This window comes from Cygnus olor, chromosome 19 (genome assembly GCF_009769625.2).
Source record: "Cygnus olor isolate bCygOlo1 chromosome 19, bCygOlo1.pri.v2, whole genome shotgun sequence".
Taxonomy (NCBI): Eukaryota; Metazoa; Chordata; class Aves; order Anseriformes; family Anatidae; genus Cygnus; species Cygnus olor.
In genome coordinates this window covers 2579195-2598639 of record NC_049187.1, presented here as the reverse complement: position 1 = coordinate 2598639, position 19445 = coordinate 2579195, and the positions used below count along the sequence as shown (strand labels likewise).

The 19445-nt window shown below is 53.2% G+C and overlaps 1 protein-coding gene across 1 annotated transcript in view; it reads right to left on the bottom strand.

Moving 5' to 3' along the window:
• LOC121057532 (collagen alpha-1(I) chain-like) overlaps positions 1-19445 on the bottom strand; it is a 74852-nt gene that overhangs the window by 43680 nt on the left and 11727 nt on the right. Inside the window, exons 2-4 of the mRNA XM_040531873.1 lie at positions 2133-2280; positions 1243-1401; positions 424-619 (exon numbers count right to left, since the gene is read on the bottom strand). Of these exons, the coding sequence (XP_040387807.1) occupies positions 424-619; positions 1243-1401; positions 2133-2280 (503 nt within the window). The remainder of the gene's footprint in view (positions 1-423; positions 620-1242; positions 1402-2132; positions 2281-19445) is intronic.

Sequence of the window (19445 nt, the reverse complement as noted above, 5' to 3'; positions counted from 1 at the left end):
AGAGGTCTGCACCGCTGCCCTGACCCAATCGCAAACACTTGACACATCTCAAAGCCTTCGTGCAGCTCATCCCCAAACAGCGAATATCAGCGGTGGGTTTTAGCAAGAGAGGGCAACGGGCTCTTAGGTGGAGCTGCAACCTCACTTCAACCTCTTAGGGTAGGTTAAATTAGATGTAAGGAAGGAATTCTTCACTCATCACAGGGTGGTGAGGCCCTGGCGCAGGCTGCCCAGAGGAGCTGTGGGTGCCCCATCCCTGGCAGTGCCCAAGGCCAGGCTGGATGGGGCTGGGGGCAGCCTGGTGGGATGCGATCGGATTTAAGGTCCCCTCCAACCCAAACCCTTCTCTAATTCTATGATTCATGCAGCTAAAAGCAAACGATGTCCCCAAACACAGCCCTGCCAGCTCTGCCCAGCTCTCACCTCGAAGGGGATCTCGAAGGACTCGACCAGGCCCCCGAGGACGACCAGCCCCTCTGTGCTCACTCCCATCCCGACGTGGCCGGACCAGCTCGCTCTCCCCACCAGCCGGCAGTCCACGTGCAGCTCCAGCCCCTCCGAGGAGATGCTGAGAGCCACTCGGTGCCAGTGCCCATCGCTGAGCAGGGAAACCGGGAACCTGTGCTCCCCAGAGGGGTTGGGAAGAGACAAAACATGAAATTTGGGTCTGACAGTTCATGTGTCTCACCTGGGCTTCACCCGTAGCAGCTCCCAGGGTCCCTCAGCATCCATCCTCAGTGGAAGGGAGGTGCTGTGACCCTCAAGACCAGAAACCACCAGTCCTGGCTCTACAAACAGCTTTTAGCAGGTGCCAAGTGTCCAGGTTCCTTACAAAGGAGGCGAGGGTTGTTACTTAGGGAGCCTGAGGGATGGTGCTGGGCTACAGCCGGTCACCAGGAGGTTCAGAACACAGTCCAGGTCGGTAATAAACAGCCTGGTGGAGCCCCGTTTTCTTGCCAAGTCCTCTTTGTACTCTAGACTGGGAACTAGCTGGTGAGATGGTCGACCAGCACGGGCATCTGAACCTCTTTGTTTGTTGCTTTGTTTTCTGCATCATTTTGGTGGAGCAGAGTTAGGTCTGAGGGACCATCAGCCGGGAAGGAAAGGAACACAACCTTGCTTCAGCAGAGGTGGGATGGGAACAGCACTGCTCGAAGACCCCACTGGGAAACGTTGACCCTTGTGGCCAGTGTCAAGTCAAAGAAAAAAAAGGCAGAAAACAGCACATGAGCTGGGACTTACTCATAGTGTCTCCTCCTCGTGGTGACAAAGACCAAGCCGTAGGGGCTAACCCGGATCTGGAAGAGCATACGGCTCCGGTGGCTCAGGATGGTCACCAGGCTGGTGTCCTCCTTCAGCGAGTACCTGAGCCTCATCAGCACGCTCAGCTCGTCAACAAACCTGGGGGGAGAAACGGCCTCTGGCACCCTGCAGCGGTGGCTGAATCACCACAGACTGACAGCTTAGGGCAAAAAAATGAGTCACGGCACAAATGAACTCAGTGAGAACAGTAATAATAAAATGTAAGAAGCCAAGAGCAAGCAGCGTTTCAGATTGTAGGGTCAGGTGCTCAAAGAGGAGCAGCCAGCCCCAAACTAGCACTGCCCACACAACCTTAATGTTAAACCTCACTCACAATCTCAGCACGTGGCTGTGCACGATTTTCCCCAGGACTCGTGCCTTGCTCACTGCTGGGGTTGGGCAGCATCCCTGCCGCAAGCAGTGGCTTGGTGCTGCCTTCTCTCGCTCCACCCAGTAATGGTGGAAGCAAGCCCAGCCTGTGCCATGCACAGCACGGGTCTGACCTGGTTGCTCCTGTGCCTTGGCATTAAGCAGTGATGAAGGATGAGGATGTGCCCTCTCCCTCTCCAGTCCTGTGCTGGAGCAGAGAGGCTTTCCTGATGGGAACACCAAGAAATCACTCCTGAAAATGGTCGGGCACTGTGCTTCTTCCCTGCACACAACTCACAGGAGCACAAGAAAGGGAAGAAGCACTGAGCTGCCAAGACCGTGGAGGGGATGCGTTATCTTCATGTTGTGGAACGGGATCCTACAGCCAGCCCTCAAACCCACAGGCATGCATGGGGTGATTCTGAGCTGCCCCCAGCCCCATTCCCCTTCCAGAAGCCCACCTGTCCCCAAAGGCCTCCCTCGTAGGGATGCTGAGCGTGGAGTACTGCCCGATCCCCAGGACGCTGCAGTTGGCCTCATCGTAGCTGAAGGAAGTATTGCTGAGGTCCTGCACGTGGGAGGTTATTTTGTCCAGCAAGTTCACTTCATCTGCATGGGGAAAAGAGACTCTCAGCAGCTGAGCTGCCTTCGTGGTGGGGCTTCTTCCTAGGAGATGGACCACAGCTGAGCCCCCAACAGGATGAGAAAGAAATTTGAGGAAAATGAACACAGATCACTAATTCAGCAAACAGCTCAGGCCAAAATGAACAACTCAGATAGCCTCAGAAACAGCCAGGTGATATTTCTGAAATACAACATGCATTTTGAGACCACAGACAAGAAGGGCCATTCCCACCCCAGCAGTGGTGGTACCTTTATGACCATTGGGATGCTCAGGACCACAAAGTTGAGCTTAGGGCACATGTCCCAGCTCAGCTGGGTGCACAAAATCCTGCTTAGTCCGTTCCCAAACTTCCTCGTTGAAGTTTGCCCACTTCCAACAAAAAAAATGGAATAAAGGGAGAGGGATGAAGCTACTGCATCCTTCCAGAGGCAGCTGCCCCAGCCAGGCTGCAGGCCCCCCCTCTGCCCAAAGCAGGGCACTACTGCAAGGTCTAAGCCCTGTGGGGAGCCGTGCATCACGCAATTCCCCTTCCCCAGCAGGGGGGAAGCCCACTCTGAGCAGCGTCCTGCAAACACACGGGTGTTTGAGTTGGTGAGAGGCCCTGCTCTGGGCTGCTTGGCAGCTCCAGCACTTCAGTCTCAGGAGGAGTTTTACCTCCCTCGGTGAACACACACACTCTCTTTCCAAGTTCGTTCGTTAAAGCAGCATACAGCTGGGAAAAAGTTGTTTAAACCCACAAGGTTTCTTGTTCCCCTCCTCTAGCAAAAAGTGAAAAAACATAAGGACAGCAGACACTGGCTCTACCCAGATGTGCTGTTTCCACCTCTGAGACGCCTCCAGGCCCCTCACTTCTCTGCATCCCCCCATGCTGCTGGCCAGCATGGCAATAACCTGCAGGGCAGGGAGGGACGGTCCCAGCCCCGCAGGAGGGGGCCATGTCCCCAGGGCCCTCAGCCCCATCCCTGGGAGGGCCTGGGTGAGCCCACTGGAGGGCTCCTCAGTGGGACTCCTGCCAGTTCCATCTGCACAAGCATCTGCCACCGCCTGGGTGTCGCCAGCCCCTGCAGCCCCTCCAGGTCCCACTGCAGATGAGGTGTGAGATTTATTCCTGGAATGAACAGCCTGGGGCACGCTGCAGCCCGACCGGGCACACACAGGCTGTACAGAGCCCTGCTCTGCTAAATAACAAGTCGACGGAGCAGAAAGCTGCTTTGATCCTGTTCAGGCACTAACATAGCAGACCTGCCACAGGCCCTTTGGAAGATTTTTCAAGGGAAAATAGGAGGAAAAGAGGTGCTGCAGGGGTGTCCTGGCCATCCCTGGTGACCTGGGACATTACCTGATGCTTCCCCAGCTCCCCACACCGTCACAGCACTGATGTGCTCCCAGGCAGCTCTCAGCAAAGCAATGTGAGCACACAGCAGCAGCTTTCGGCAGCAGGAACCTCACAAACATGGTACAGGACCAGAGGGTGCAGGGCTGAGCTCCTCGGAGAGGGCAACAGTTGGGAGCTCTGAAATGGTGCCAGGCCTGCAGGGTTCATCAGCGCCAAAAACAATGCATGTATGCAGGGTTGGGAAATCATCTGGGAATTCATACAGCTGACAAAGGGAAAAAGATGAGGGATGTTTGTCCCTTCTCCTTCCCAAGCAGCTCTGGGAGATTTCCCAGCTGCTGGCAGGCGTGGATGTGCCAGGAGCTGTGTGCTCCGTCCCCAGGTCCTCGTCACTGCTGGGCTCTGCAGGTGGTTGCAGGCAGACCAGAGTGAACCCAAGGGATCCCATCGGGTGATGATCTTCCTGCATGGGCTGCAGCTGAGGACATACTGTGATAAACAGCATGGTGAAATGGAAGCTCTCCTGGGGGGTATGGGCTTTACTCATGCCTTGAGCACCTGTGAAAATTAGCCATGTTCCATGAAAACACACTCATGCAGGGTAATGTTAAGCACGTGCTTGGTGCTTTGCTAAAGAAAGCAGCAGAGAAGCCTCTCCCATGACCTGGGCACCCCACACCATGACCAAGGAGGAGGACAGGTCACCCTGGTCCCCAGGGAGTCACCCCTCACACCCTGGGGTGCCCCAAGCACCACTCTCCTCCTCTCCCTGACTTCCCCCAGGAGCCCAGAGAAGCACTAAGATAAATGAGGAGCCCCTCGGACACCTGTCCTCCCACAGAGCTGGGCAGGCTGCTGAGCAGGTGCCCTTTTCCTGCTTGACCACCTCCATACCATGGCTCTTCCACATGCCAAGCTCCGTCTGCCCCCTCCATGCCCTCCAAAAGCAGCTCTCCTTTTGTTTATTTTAGCTTAATCCAGCTGATTTCTGCTCTGCTGGGGCCTCAGAAATGCCTGCAGCAAAACCCCCGTGCTGCACAAGCCAGCAAAACCTCAGCTGGAGCCGATCTGCTGCAGACACTTTGAAGAGCATCTCGTGGGGCAGCCACAGCTCGTGGCACTGGACGATGTGCACAGGGCTGCTTCTTACATCTCGTGGTGAGCCACCCCCAGCACTGAAGCTTCTGCTTGCAGCTTCTCCCCGGGATTCACCAAGGGTCACTCCCCATCCTGACACTGCTGGGTTTCTGCTCATTACAGGAGCATTGCAGATTTGCTTTACGTTTCAGAGCAGGTTTGTTTTCTCTCTTAGCCTTACCCCCTGGGAACAGACGTGTTGCTTCTCAAGGACAGGGATTACCGTGGAAGCAAAGCTCAGCTGCAGGTCTGAGTCACCGGATTGGGGTCGCAGCCTTCCTGGGAGCAGATTAATCCAGGCAGGTGGATGCAGAGGATGCAGTGAGGCACAGCTGCAGGCAGGCAGGGACTGGCCACACCACGTGCCTGCTGCTGCAGCTCCACATAAGGCTGCCTGCAGCTCATCTCTGGGACTTATCCTGTAGGCAAACCAACACCTTTCCTATTCGACCTCAAGCCAAAAGCCTGCAGGAGGGTCATTTTGTGTTGGAAAGAGGATCCTTGGAGCTCAGCAGCTGCTGTCAAATTCAGCTCACCTCTGGGCACCTGAAGCAATGTGCAAAGTACATTTTGTGATAAATGCTCCCTGGGATGGGGAGCACAGCCACAGCAGCCTGCAGGAATTGGAGTGCCCACAGGAAGCTCTTACCCCACGGAGCTGTCGAATCATAACCATCACTAAACCACTGCAGCGCTTGGTGCTGTGCCACGAGGCCTCTGCCTCCAAGAGCCCAGAAGCTGCAGCAAGGGGCACAGCAACGGGGACCTCATGTTTCAGCTCCGTTGTCTCAGCAATGACAAGGGGAGGGAGCCAGCACAGCCATGCAAAGCCCAGCAGCAGAGGATGCAGCCTCTGGTTATCAGCAGCAGGCCTGGGACCAATGTTACTGCCCCCACCTTCCCCTGAGCACAGCTGTGCACTGAGAGAAGTGGCTGTTCCAAAAACTAGGATTTCTCATTTGTTTCCTTTAAAAAAAAAAAAAGGGGGGGGGGGAAGCTGTTCAGTAAATCTAAATAAAAGCACACATCCCTGACTTAAAATGAAATGACTTAGAAAAACCACATAGAAACAGGGAGTAAAGATTCTCCATCACTCTGAGAAGTTACATACAAATTCCATCTCCAATATTAAGCACACAGGAAGCACCAGCATTTCTAGGATAGGAAGGCCAGGATATTTGAAGACAAAGGGTCTGCGTGTACCCCTACACTGCTTGGTACAAGGGATCTGGACAATGGACCTGCACCACCAGCAGCAGACCACAAGCTCCACTTTTCCGCACAGGCTTTCCCTGCCCCTCATCAGTCTTTCAGCCCTACGCAAAGTTAAAACTCCCAAGGAAGACAAGGAGGACCAGGAGACACAGAGGATGCTTTGGCTGAACCCAGAGGACAAACCCAAAGGCCAGCCCACTGCAGCTCCCAGTCAGCTGCAAGAGGAGAGGGGGCCAGAAGTGGGTCTGAAAATAGGGCTACGAGCCTGGGTGGTGCAAAACCCACCTGAGAGAGAGAGAGGAAAGGCAGGAGAGGAGGCAAACACATGAGGGGTCCTGCTGGGAGACAACTACCTGCAGCACGAGGCCGAGGTCCATGCAGGAAGCACAGCCAGAGGCAGGGCTGCAGGCAAGCACCCCGCATCACAGCTCAGGGAATGGCTGAGTGCCCAAAATGGAGCTTAAATGGGCTCTGGGGCAGGGGGTGTGGGTGGAGGTCCCAGGTGAGGCTGCTCAGGTCCGTTACGGCCCATGTGTGCTCTGGAGGCCACTGCTGGTCCTGTCCCACCCCACCCTGGTGCTGCAGCTCAGGTGGCAGGGCCAGAAAAGCATCTGGAGCTTGTGCTCGGGTTGAAGTTCTCCCCAAAGTGGGGAAGCGAGGGGAAAAAAGGGTGATTTTAAACAACGTAAAACATAATTGGAGCCCTGGGAGAGCTCCTAACAGCGTCTGTCAGACTCCATCACTTCCCCAGGACATGGTGGCTCTGCTTGGGGTGTGAAATAATGGGGTTGGACAAGTCCTGGGGACAGCCCTGCAGGAGGGCCCTGGGCTTGCTGCCTGGGGAGCAGAGCCTGAGGGAAATACCCCTGGAAGTACGCTCACAGTTCATGCACTTCAGCAGTGTTTCCAAACTCTGGAGACACTTGTACATTACTAGAACTTAATAATAATAAAGGTTCTGTGCATTAAAGGATGGAAAACGTGGCCTTTTTTACCAGGGTAAGGGTTTCCTGGCACCTCACGCCGCTGACCTCACCGCCTTGGCACACTCATAGCCAATAACCACATACCCAAAACAAGACGGCCCTCCCAGAGCACCGGTGCTCCTCCACCCCTCGGCGTTTCCATTTCGCTCTTCAGTGCAAGGTTTGTGCCGGTGGCTCTGGTCCGACCGGGGCTGCTGCAGGGCACACACCTGGGGGCAGCCCTCGTCTGCACGGTTAGTGCTGGTGCCATGCAGAGCTCCATTTCCATGCGCAAACTCCTTCCTTTCTCTCACTTCATAAAAAGCTGCATACAGATGACCTTCAAAAATATTGAATGCTACAGCAAAGAAAAAAAAAAAGAAGCAGAATGGCATCTTCATATTTTTTTGGACTTGCCTGATGACTACACACACACTCCGCAAAGACACATCAGTAGTACTGTATCTACAGGACAGCAACCCTTTGGCAGCTCTTCCCATTTCTCCCTATCCTACCATTATTTGTAAGCAAAAAAAGTGTCCGCAGCAGCCATCCGTGTCACCTCCTGCACCACGTTGCTTTCCTGCTGTGTCCAGTTCCCCTGTCACCCCACAATTTCTTTGTAAGTGCTACACGAGGCACGGGAGAGGAGGTTTAAGCCGACGGTGATGTACGTCCACTCAGAGGTTATGTAAAGGGATTTAAACCTCCTCCTGCTCTGGGGAGCGCAGAGGATTTGGTTTTGACTCGGTGGCTGCGAGCTGGAGGGGGCAGAGCCAAGGCAGGAAGAAAAAGAAAGAGCACACTGCTCCTGGAGATCCTCACAGCTACTTAGTGGAAGAGTGAATGCCTCTAACCACCCACCCATAGAGAGGACAGAAATGCCAGGGAAACCTTTTCGGAAGACAAGCTAGCTGCACACATTGTTTGGACAGGAAAACCCGGGCACAGGCGGTTTCTCAGCTCATTACGCAGATCCGCAGGCGTGCTGCTGCTGCTTTGTTCTGGTGCCTCCAAAGGGACGGGGATGGGGCTTTGGGGACAAAGCCTGGGGAGGAGGAAGGGCTGCTGGGGACACGGGGTGACCCCGAGTGAGGACAAGCTGGCCACGAGCGAAAGGAGGCCAAGAAGCAGAAGCAGAGAGGCTGCACAAGAGCTTTCTGGAGAAGAGCAATAGGAGAGGAAGAACTGGGACGTGCTAAACCCCCAGTGAGGACCATGACACCAGGTGGCCACAGGAGCAGGGAAGCAGGCTTGGTGGGCATCACAGCCTTCAGCTTCGCCATCCTCTTCTTCTCTTGGATTTTCTCCCCTCAAATCTTCGTGCCCAAGCCAAGAGATGGCACAAGGCTCCCAGGTGCAAACTGAGGAGCACATCCCCTGGCCCTTGCCCTCCTGGGCACGGGGCAGGCTTTGCAAACGCGGAGCAAGTCAATATCCTGGTGGTTCGGGGAGTTCAAGAACCTTTTGAACAAGATACAGGGAAGGACAGGGGAGGAAAGCTCACAGCAGCTGGCTGCTCTGCAGGATTTGGTGGCCACATTTGCTTTTTTTTTTTTTTCCTCTTTTAAATAAGAAAATAACAAAAAAAGAAACCACTTCTGACCTTCCCAGACATCAGCCTGGAGAAGAGAAGGCTCTGGGGAGACCCTATTGAGGCCTCCTAGTGCCTAAAGGGTGCTACAGGAAAGCTGGGCAGGGACTCTTTGTCAGGGAGCGGAGTGATAGGATAAGGAGTAATGGCTTTAAACTCAAAGAGGGTAGGTTTAGATTAGATATAAGGAGGAAATTCTTGACTCAGAGGGTGGTGAGACCTTGGCACAGGTTGCCCCAAGAAGCTGTGGGTGTCCCATCCCTGGCAGTGCCCAAGGACGGGGCTGGGGGCAGGCTGGGCTGGGGACAGGGGGCCCTGCCCATGGCAAGGGGTTGGAACAGAATGGGCTTTAAGGTCCCCTCCAACCCAAACCCTTCTCTGACTCCATCCCGCAGAGCTCCTCAACAATCTCCTTCCTGAGGACAAAAGCTCCTGACCTCAAACCAAAGCTCCTGGTCTCCAGGGAAGCACCCTGGGGTGTCACTCTTCACCCAGCCCTGCACTCCCCATGGTGTCTCCCACCCCCTGCTCCCCACATATCCCAAACCCTGCTTGCTCTGCTCTCTGCCCCCATGTCCTGTCCCTCCTGGAGCACCGACAGCAGATGCCATTGGGTTGAGCTCAAAGCCCCACTTCACTCAGGCCAAACACTGTGGAACCGATGTTCTATCTACATTAAAGGCTAAATAAGGTTTAGCTAGAGGGGAATTTTTAAACGGATTTCATTTAAACCTGTGCAAATCCCCGCACAGCCACTCTTCAATCAGTTCAAGTCTGCTTTACAGCAATTAAACTTAATTACTGAATTACAGTGAATCAGCACAAACCAGATTTGAATTGGTTTACAGTGCTTATGCAGAGGAATCTGTGTGATTAATTTAAAGACAAGTCAGAAACATGCTAGTAAAAGTTGTGTGACAGCAAGCGGGGACAAGTCCCAGAAATATTGGCCTTCACTGTCACTAGTAAATAAACTTGTGTTTGTTGCTTCATTGTCACAGTAATTTAATAGCAAGATCTGCAAATTATCACACTCTGGGGGCTTGCGGCCAGTGCCAGCTCTCCAGGAATCTCCCTCTCTTTGTTTTGTAGGGTTGCAAAGCACAACGTCAATGCACACAAAGTGTCTGCAGGAAATACAATTTCAGTGTTTGGGGACGGAGCAGCTCTTTGATGGGAAACAGCTACTTCTGAAACTCCTTGGTCGCCTTTGCTCGTGGAAGTCGATCTCACAAACATTGCTGCAGCTTAGCCTCCCCTGCAGCAGGCTGGTTGTTTAATGCCTGGCAGAGCCTCAGCCTGAGGTCTTATTTCAGCAATATCTGAGGTGACTCGAGTAACAAGGGAAATGGCCCGGTTAGTTTTATCTCCTGCTGCAGACCTACACATCTGGGAGAGATTACAGACTGAAGAATAACACCAGGGCTGTCCAGGCTCCCATCCCCGGACTTCCTCTCATTTCAACAACCAGACCAGACTGTCCTGCGACCCCCCTGCTCCTTCTGGTGATGAGTCAGTCCCTTTGGGTTAGTCTAACAGCGCTGATAAACTTCCCTGTAACGCCACCTGAGCCCGAGAGGGAACCTTAAACCCGACATCACTGAGATGTGCAAGGCAGGGCAGACCTTGGGCGGCACACCCAGCTCTTAGTCACTGCTGGAAGGCACCGGAGGAGCCTGACCTGTGCCAGCAGCCGCCCAGCACACCATGGATCCCTGCAGCATGGCAGCAACATGTCCTTTGTGTGTCCCCAAAACTAGGGCTGCCCTGTTGGCTCAGACTTCGGCACCCAAAAACACGGCTCCCTTTCTGCCTGTCTTCTCCCGTGCCCGTGCCCCCTGCTCTCTTGGCTCTCTGTGTGCCAAGCAAGGATCTGTCTCCACGTGCAGCAGTCAGTGCTGCAGCTTTTGACCCCAGCAGCCCCACAATTCAGTCCTTGCATTGGCCAAACTGATGGCTGCTTTGTTCGTTGCAGCAAATAAAATAAAAATAAAACCAAAACACGTTTATTGTTACCTGGCTGAGTTTCACCTTAAACTGTGCTTCCAGCAGACCCGAGCAGCAGGAGCCTTCAGCAGGGCTAGAGAAGAGCAGGCAAAGGGGCAACCTCCACGTAAGCCAGAGATGCCCAGAAAGAATCTTTCCATGGCCTTTGCCTTTCGTGTGCCCAGAAGGGGATCTAGCACTCAGGTCCCTCTTAACAGAGGAGGCAGGGCAGGATCCCACAGCCTGCCCCCATTGCGCCTTCAAGGCAGTGATGATGATGATGATGAGGAGGAGGAGGATGTGCTAACTCTCATTATTCAAGGAACTCTCGTTATTCATGGAATATTGCCAGCCCATTAAAAGAAGGTAGTGGCAGTTGCATTTCTCTTTACAGGTGGAGAAAGAACATCTTTTTCCCACCAAATAATGGAAAGTAAATTGTCCTGGGACAGAAACATCCCGGGGAGGGAGTCTTCCCGTAAAGCAGGGGCACTGCTGCCTACCCAGGAGGGTCTGAAAGCAGTACAACCAAAAATCAATGCTAAGATCATTTTATGGGCAAGCTGAAACATAAACGTGATAAACATGATAAGCCCATCAGGAAGCAGCCCTCTGCAGTGCCCTGCTGCCTGACTCAGACTGGGCAGGTGGGAAAGAGCAGCTCAGCACTGCAGGGAGCACAGAGCAGCAGGATGGGACCAGCCTTCCCACAAGGAGCCAGAATCTCTGCTTTGCCCTTCCCCTCCATCCTACAGCCAAACCCCGCTGCCTCCTGCTCTGCTCCCAGCAGCCAGCCCTGGCCATCGCTGCCCCTGCTGTGTCTTGGTGCTTTCATGCCCCATGTGCTTTATCAACAGCCCTGAAGGCTAATTGGCTGGGGGAGAGCAGGGAGTCTGATAACTTAATTTTCCAGGCATGATAAGAGCCGGTGACTTCACTCGGGGAGCAATCATATCTTGCCAGTGTAAAGGCTTGGCTCGGGTCACTCCCTCCTCACCCGCCACAGAGGCACTGTGTTATCGCATCCCTGTGAAAGGAGCTGGGGGACGGGCAAGGATCCTGAAGCAGCCAGAAGCAGGCTGCAGTCACTTCCCAACAACCTCCCAACAGATCCTGAGCTTGCAGGGGACCGGAGGCAGGGAAGGCAGCTCCCTCCCACCTGCTTTTCTCAAGAGCGCAGGGTCTAACGCAAGAGATTCCCTATTGCACAAGCGTCTGGCAAAGGTGCTGCCTCTGTCTGAACCTGTCCTAACATGGGGAAGCTTTCCCAGCCACGTCTTCATTCAGCAAGGCCAATTTTCCCCCTTTAAGCTGTGGTTCTCCTCGGTTCAAAGACAACCTTCCAGGCTGCACTTAGTCACTTTGGAGATATCTGAGCTCCCCACAATGCACTGTGATCTGCCCTGGTGTTAAAATTCATTTGGTGGGTACTAATGTTCCAGAGGTCCTAATCTTGGCCCCACACATCCTTAGGACTGGGAGACCCCAGGAAAATGGGGATGAAAGGAGAAGGAGGCGTGCAGGGCCCCTTACCAGCCCAGCCCTCCCACCCCTGCACACACCGCTCCCTGCAAACAGCTCACAGCAATGCAGAGAAAAAACAGAAAAGGAGCGTTTCCCAGACTAACAAGCTGACATTTCACAGCCAAAAAGCACGCCAATTTTCACCTCGGGCAAAACATGTGCACGTTTGTGATTCACTCCACACCCGTGGCTGCCAATTTTCTTGCACTATGGAACAGTTGCAGTTTCCACCTTTACAGAATTCCCAAATGCTCCCCCAAGCTCTTTATGCTCAGCATTACTCAGAGCTGCTCCCCTCACCACCCCAATTCCCTCCCCCAAGGTATTTCTGCACCTTTGGGTGCCTGCGAGCCTTCAAGGCTCATGGACGTGGGCTGCTTACAGGGGCTGGACACCCATCGGATGCCCCATGGAGGTGCCGGATGCCAGCTGGGAGACGTCAGAGCCCCCGTGCCATCCAGGCATGCCCCCAGCTGTGCTGAATGTGGCCCTTTTTCATCAGCTCTCCCATCCACCACAGCCACCTGAGGTCCTGAGGCTGAGCCTGGCTCACCACGGGCAGATCCTGGACTGGAGAGGGGCTGCAGGCTTGGGTGAGGATGGGCATGGATGCTCCACGAGGACCAAAGCAGCCTCCTGCAATCATTCACAGGTTAAATCCCACAGTGGGCACGCTCAGCACATGGGCGTGGGGTGACCTCTGCAACCATCTGCAGTTATGCAAAAGCCCTTTGCTGGATTTTAAGCTCTCCACCCCTCTTTTCTCCCCAAAGGTTGGTTCATGCCTACTCCTGCACCCCTAAGGCTGCACTGGAGCATCCCCTACCCACTGATCTGCACCTCCCAGCTCAAATAAAGTTTTCTTTTCTCTCCATCTCCTTAGTAACCTAGAAAATTTCCCAAGGAGAAAAAGCAAGTTTGTTACGCGGAAGAACCTAGAGGAAAAAAATCTCTTCTCCCACCAAAAAAAACAGCTTTCAGGCCTTCGTTACTCATCACAAGTAAAGCTGAGGAGGCTCGGGCCACCCATGCTCACACCTGCACGCTGCAGACCCGAGCAGATGACACTGAGAAAATCCTGGATTCGGGATGTGGGGGAGGTTTCAGGGTTGAATGAAATTGCTGGAAAGGAATCGGTGTCAAGCAGAAAACTTCCCCAGTATTTCGATGTGAAAAAAAAAAAAAAAAAGTGAGTCATTTTGAGTCAGCCTCATGCGGGGCTTTGTCTGTGGGGATGATTTACCTCTTTCATATTTTCTTTTATTCCGCACAAGTTAACTGTAGTTAACTTAAACACAAACAGCTGGTTTGAAACCGAAAGTGAAGTTTTGTGTTTAAAACCTGAGATGTCAGGACATTTAAAAAACAAAACAAAACAAACAAACAAAAACAACAAACAAAAAAACCTAATTTATTTGTAAAATACACAAAACCAAGCTGCTGTAATGGCTCTGAGTTTCACTCCCAGCTCGAAGCCTCTCCCCTCGTTTCATCCCCCTGCTCCATCCCCCCCTTCTCACCCCGCGCCCTGGCTCGCTCCCTTGGCAGCTCAGCTTCGGGTTCCACCAAAGCCCACCGAGGTCCACCCAAGCAGATCCCCAAGCTCACCCTCCCTCAACTTCACTGTTATTTTAGCTAGATAAAAACACCCTGAAGAACATCCCCAAGCACATTTTTCTTCTGTGTAGCTCCTTCTTCCCATTTTAGTGCCTCCACACCACATCTGACAACCCCTGGGGCAAATACTTCGCTGCATCCACATCCCTTGCAAATCACCTCCAGTACAACACACTGAGCTGGACTCTCCTGCAAAGGGGACCACACAAATTACCTTCTTTTTAGACACATACGGGTTGGAAGCCACCAGAACTCCTCCAGCCCAAAGCCCACTTTGCCCATAGCCCAGCCTGGCTTCTCCCAGCTTCACTGACGTGAGCAGTCACTGCCCTGCCACCTCTGTCTGACCATTGAAAGGAAGGAGAAAAGCTGGAGCCATGGGCTAATTTCCCAGGCTGAAAACTAAGGGTTTGCTAAACTGAAAAAATGTATCACATAGTGCTCCAAAACTGCCAGGATTTTTTTTTATAAACCACATACTGCATCCAAAATCACAGTAGGAGAATTCCTTCTGGTGCAAGGTTTCAAGGTTTCTTTTTCTGAGACATTAAAGTGTTCTCAGTTTGTGAAAAGTAATCCTTGCCACCTGGCCTCGTCTCTTCGTGCCAGTGAGTGGGACAGCCCCACTGAACTGTGGATCTGGGGGATTTCACGTTTAGGCCAAGGTCCCAGCCAACACAGCCCAGCCCCTGTGGGCAAACTGGGAGCAGGATGAGGAAGGCAGACAGGAGGAAAATGGTGTGGCACTGGAAGGGGGCAGCTCAGGGCACTGCCAGCACATCTATCAGGGCATGTCGGGGTGGAGCAGGGCTGGTGGACACCTGGGGACAGCCGCACAGCATCCCTGTGGGACAGGCGAGCCCCGACACCTTCGCATGCCTCCTGGGCCTGGCAGGGTCGGTGCCCACGTCCAGCACCTGCAGCTGCCCTGGGCTCCACCAGTTCCTTCCTGGAGCTGTGCTGAGGATGCCCAGACCTGCAGCATCCTACACCCCGCCTGGGCAGGCTGCGTGCTCCCAAGGGAGGAGGGGAGCCAAGGAATGGGGACCCCACTGTACTTACATCTCTTACAGTTCCAAAACCCCTCTCCACAGCTGTCTCAGGACCCTCTGCCACAGCACGGCCCTCCCCAAAATGCCCTGATAAGAGCGACTCTACGGAGGCAGAACAAATTCCTCTCCGAGGCTGGCGTGCTGCACACACCATGGGATGTTCACGCTCGCTCTCAGCACCTGCATCTCCTAAGGGCAGAGAACTTCATCTTCCTGCCTGTCCCCAGCACTACCCGGTTGGTTTATGGGCAGAGCAATGTGTGGGTTGCTGCGAGCACAGCCCTGCCCCAGCCTCCTTCACATGGATGGGGTGAGCTCGATCCCCAAGAGCAGGATAAGTGTCCTCAAGGCTGCTGCAGCAATCGCTCACCCTGGCTTTGCAGCGGCGCTCCCAGCCTTTGCAGCACCCCTCCGTGCTCTGTCAGGGCTACATAAAGAAGTGATTTCCATTTTTTTTTCTTTTTTTTTTTTTTTTTTCCTCCTTATCTTGGAAGCAAAGCAAACAAAACATAATGTAAGAAGTCAATTTGTCTCGAAGTGCTGTACTTTCTTACCACACCTGCAGCAAAACAAATGCTTTAAGGAATCAGCTCAGCTCCGAACACCCAGTTATTGTCATTCAACATAACATATGAAAAATAGAGAGCCAAATTCCAGACACTCAAAGTCAGTGGAGCCATTCCCCTCCTGCCATGTCCCAGAGACACTGCCATAAAATATGGGAAAACTAGGGTCAAATGCCTCTTCTCCCTAAACTACCTAATTCCTACATTTCAACAGCCGCTCGACTCCCCAGCCATTGCTGCCTTGCGGTACTGCGAGCTGGCCCAGCCACAGCCCCAGGAGCACGGTGTTGCTGGCAGCACCAGTAAGGGTTGGGCTGTTACTGGAGCCGGGCTTCCCCGGCACTGGGCGAGCTGGGTGCTAACCCCTCCAGGAGCAGCAGCAACGGGCACTGACTTTCCTTCAGAAAGCCACAGGTGAAGTGCACATGTAAGAGGCACAAGAACCAGTCTAGGTCAAGGTCCTGGGAGCCCCGTGGCATGGTGTTCAGTAGCACACGTGCACGTTTTTGGTCAAGCTAAAGTGAAACCCTTGTTGGAGTGTGGGGGTCCTTCAGGAGCTCCTGACAAAGCTTTGCTCTGCTCTGCAGGAGCTGCAAAAGCAACAAATCCAAGGTGTTGCTTTGAACACCACAGCCATCATCACCCGGAGATGTCAGCAGTCTCCTGATCATCACACCACACTTGGAGCAAGCAGCTCCTGTGCTGTCTTTGGTATGGCAACTGTTGATGTTACAGGCTACAAAAAAAAAAAAAAAAAAAAAAAAAAAAAAAAAAAAAAAAAAACCTGCTCTCCTACGTGCTTAACCCACTTTCAGGTTTGAGATGAGAAGAAAAATCTACTCGTTTATCCAGGCAAAGCAACAAGCAACCCTTTAAGTTAAAGAACAAACAAACAAACAAACAAACACCTTGCTGCCCATCCCTTTCTTCTGGGCTTTCAACTCCTGTACGGGGCAGGGCTGTACAGCAGCTGTAGGGGATTAAGACCTCACTGCACCAACCCATGCACAACCTCATCAAAAAGAAGCCTTCTCCATGCTGCTCATAACCCAGAACTTGAACTACATCAACCCACGCTCTCCGCAGCAACATTTATAGGCCGGTATTAGGAAAGAGAGCAAGCAGAAGAGAAGAGCAACTAACGGGGCTGTCTCAAGCCCTCTCCAAGCGTGAGGAAGGGGTGAGGACAGTCCCACGCCAGCCAGGCTCCGGCTGCTCCATCAGGACATTTATCTCAGTACCCCCTGTCCTATTCCATCTCCAGTCTGGCTCCCCTGCCTGCTCAGCCTGGGCCCTGCTGTAATTTCAGTGTAATTTCAGGTGTGCAGCCAGCACCCTTCACATCTTCTCTGTGAACTGCTCGCTTTGGAAAATGTTAGTCCATGCTAACGTGTTCACAACCTGCTCCTGCACAGGAAAGCTCTTTCTGAAGGTGGAAAATAAGCACAGCAAATAAAAAAACTGATGCGCAAGTTATTTTAATTAGCATCAGGAATGCATTTTGCTGTGAACACCTCGGTCGACCACACTTAGTGCGCTTTAGATGGCACTGCAGAGTAGTCTTGGACCACACAAACGGATGCCTTTCTGGCAACAGTAAGCTAGAAGAAATGCTCTGGAGGACATTTAATGCCCTAAACATGAATGAAGAGCATCCAGTGCAATGGAAGCCCAGTCCAAAGTAAGAAATATAAAAACTACACAGGGTGGATACAGGGGCCTCAGACCTTTGTTTGAAGATCTGGCTTTGGTAGACAGCACAACTTCCTGACATGACGACTTAATGTTCCAGCTACTGGAGTCATGAACAACTCTGTGTCTCTTCAGTTAGCCTTCCTGAGCCTCACAGCCTGAGAGAAAAGCTTGGAAAACCTGGCTGCTTAATGGTCCAAGCCAGAGGTTGAATGCCAAGGTCTGGAGGCGAATTTGGAGGCGAACTCATGGCTACAGTGAAGCACCTGAAAGGGAAATTCTTAGTCGATGCTCGGACACTGCCCACCTCTGCAGAGGGGTTAATGGTCCCCAGCACCTACCTGGGTCCTGGGAAGAGGGGCTTCTCCCCTTCCCCATGTCTGGGCAGGAGAGGACAACGCTGTGCCAGGGACGGGACATCTGGGTGTCTGTGGTGGTCTCAGAGCCGGGAAGGGATTCACCGGGACGAGCTGATTCTCTTTTCCAAAGGGCCCCTAGAAGAGCCCCCACCGAGCTCCCTGGCTGGGAGCCAGCCGTGCACCAGAGGAGAACAGCTGGAGTCATTTTGGAGCACTCCTTGCCCTATGACAGTCAAACCCTTGACAACTTCCAGCGCAGCCACCAGACCCGTTCACCAGAGGAAACTTCCTGAACACCGTGAAAGGACGAGGGATGCCCGAGACATCCACCTCCCTGGGGGCCACTCCCAAGGACCGGGTGTCCCCCCGGCAGCCACCAAGCTGGGAGCAAGCACCGCTGTGGGGCTGCAAACGCGTCCCGAAAGGACGAGCGGAGCAAATGCCTGTGCAGCACAGGCACAGCTCTGCCAGCCCCAGCAGGCAGGCATGTGTGTGCCAGATGCTCCCTGTTTTGGGAGGAGGGGAGGCAAGGTTTGGAGGTCAAGGTCACGAGCGAGGGCTGACGCTGTTCTCTGCGAAGGGGCCGTGCAGGGGGAGAGGGAGATGGGCGGAAATACCAGCCTGTGTGTGTAAAACGTGCAGGGTGGGATCCACGGCCACGTCTGCACATGTTTGGCTCGGGAGATGCAGGGAGCCGCAAGGCAAGGAGGTCCCAGGTCTGAAATGAAGGGCTGGGCAGGATGCAGGCTGGCACAGTGTTACTGGGGACAGGCCGGGCTGCTCCTTCAGGCATCACTTTAATGCCTCGGAGAGGCTGCAACTGCCTGGCTTCGGGTCAGGCTCCAGCTACTGATGCATCCCCACTTCTCCTTCCCTTCCCTGGGGCAATAAAACACTGCCTTGAGTAGCAATTCCTGCATCAACAAGGCATGAGGGTCCCTCCATAGCCCTGCACCTACTGGGTGAGCATGTCAACCCTGTCTCCCCATCCTCTCCTCTCCCCTTGCCTGTCTGAGCATCACTTGGCTGCTTGCACTGCAAGGAGAGAGTCACAGTCACTCCCCTATGTCCCTCTCAGGCACTCTTTCCAAGGTTCAAGACCAACTTAAACTAAACCTGATTGCACAAATCAGAAATAAGAGCCCAAACCTAAAGGAACAGATTTGGAAATGCCACTCATGCCCTCCCAGGAAAATGCCCCCCCAGCAGCGGTGACCTCCCAGGGGCCCTTCCAGCAGCCCTGACCCAGGGGCTGTATGCCAGCACCTCCAGAAGTCTCCAGAGAAAGTTATGCTACAGTGCTCTCCTTCTCCTGCAGAGAGGCCTATGGCCTGCCTCCTACCTCTATACGCAGTGCCAGACAGGCTTGGGGTGCCTCAGCAGCCACAAAGCCTGATTTCTCAACCTAGCCCTCCAGAGAGAGGCAAGCAAATACCCCAACAAGGTCAGCAGTGCTTCTGGGGCACACTCACATCCTGCCCACCCCGAACCATGCCTGTCTTGTGTATTTAAGGCAGAAAAATAGGAAAAGTAAAAGATTAAACCACAAAAAAAAAAAAAAAAAAAAAAAAAGACAAAGACTTATAAGCACTGTCTTCTAAAGCAAGCGTGCTTGAGATCATCAGTGAGGCTGTCTGAAGTTAATTCGGGGTCACTTTGGGATGCTCAATCGGCATCCATAACACTGTATGAGACTGGGCACTTTTTGATCTGACTCCTACGAAGAGTAAGTCATAGGAGGTCTCCAGCTTAATTACTCCTTTACCGCCAACACCTGTGGCTGAATTAGGAGAAACACCTTCCCTCTGGAAGAACCTTCTCGTCTGGATTTGAAGTCCTCCCAGCCGCTGAGACACGTCCACAACCCCGACCGTGAGGCAGGCCAGCAGTGAATTAAGTAATGTATGCAACCAACATATGGGTTGTTACAGCTAACGTGGGAGGTTACAATTAAAACCAGTGGAGCTGTGGAAGAAAATTAATAGCACTTTTACTGCATAAGTTGTAGGAGTCCCAAAAGTCCACTCACTTACAGGGGAAAAGCACGAGCGGGGCATTATAATGAGACCAGTAATAAAGATTCAGAAAACTGCTTAATGCGGGCCA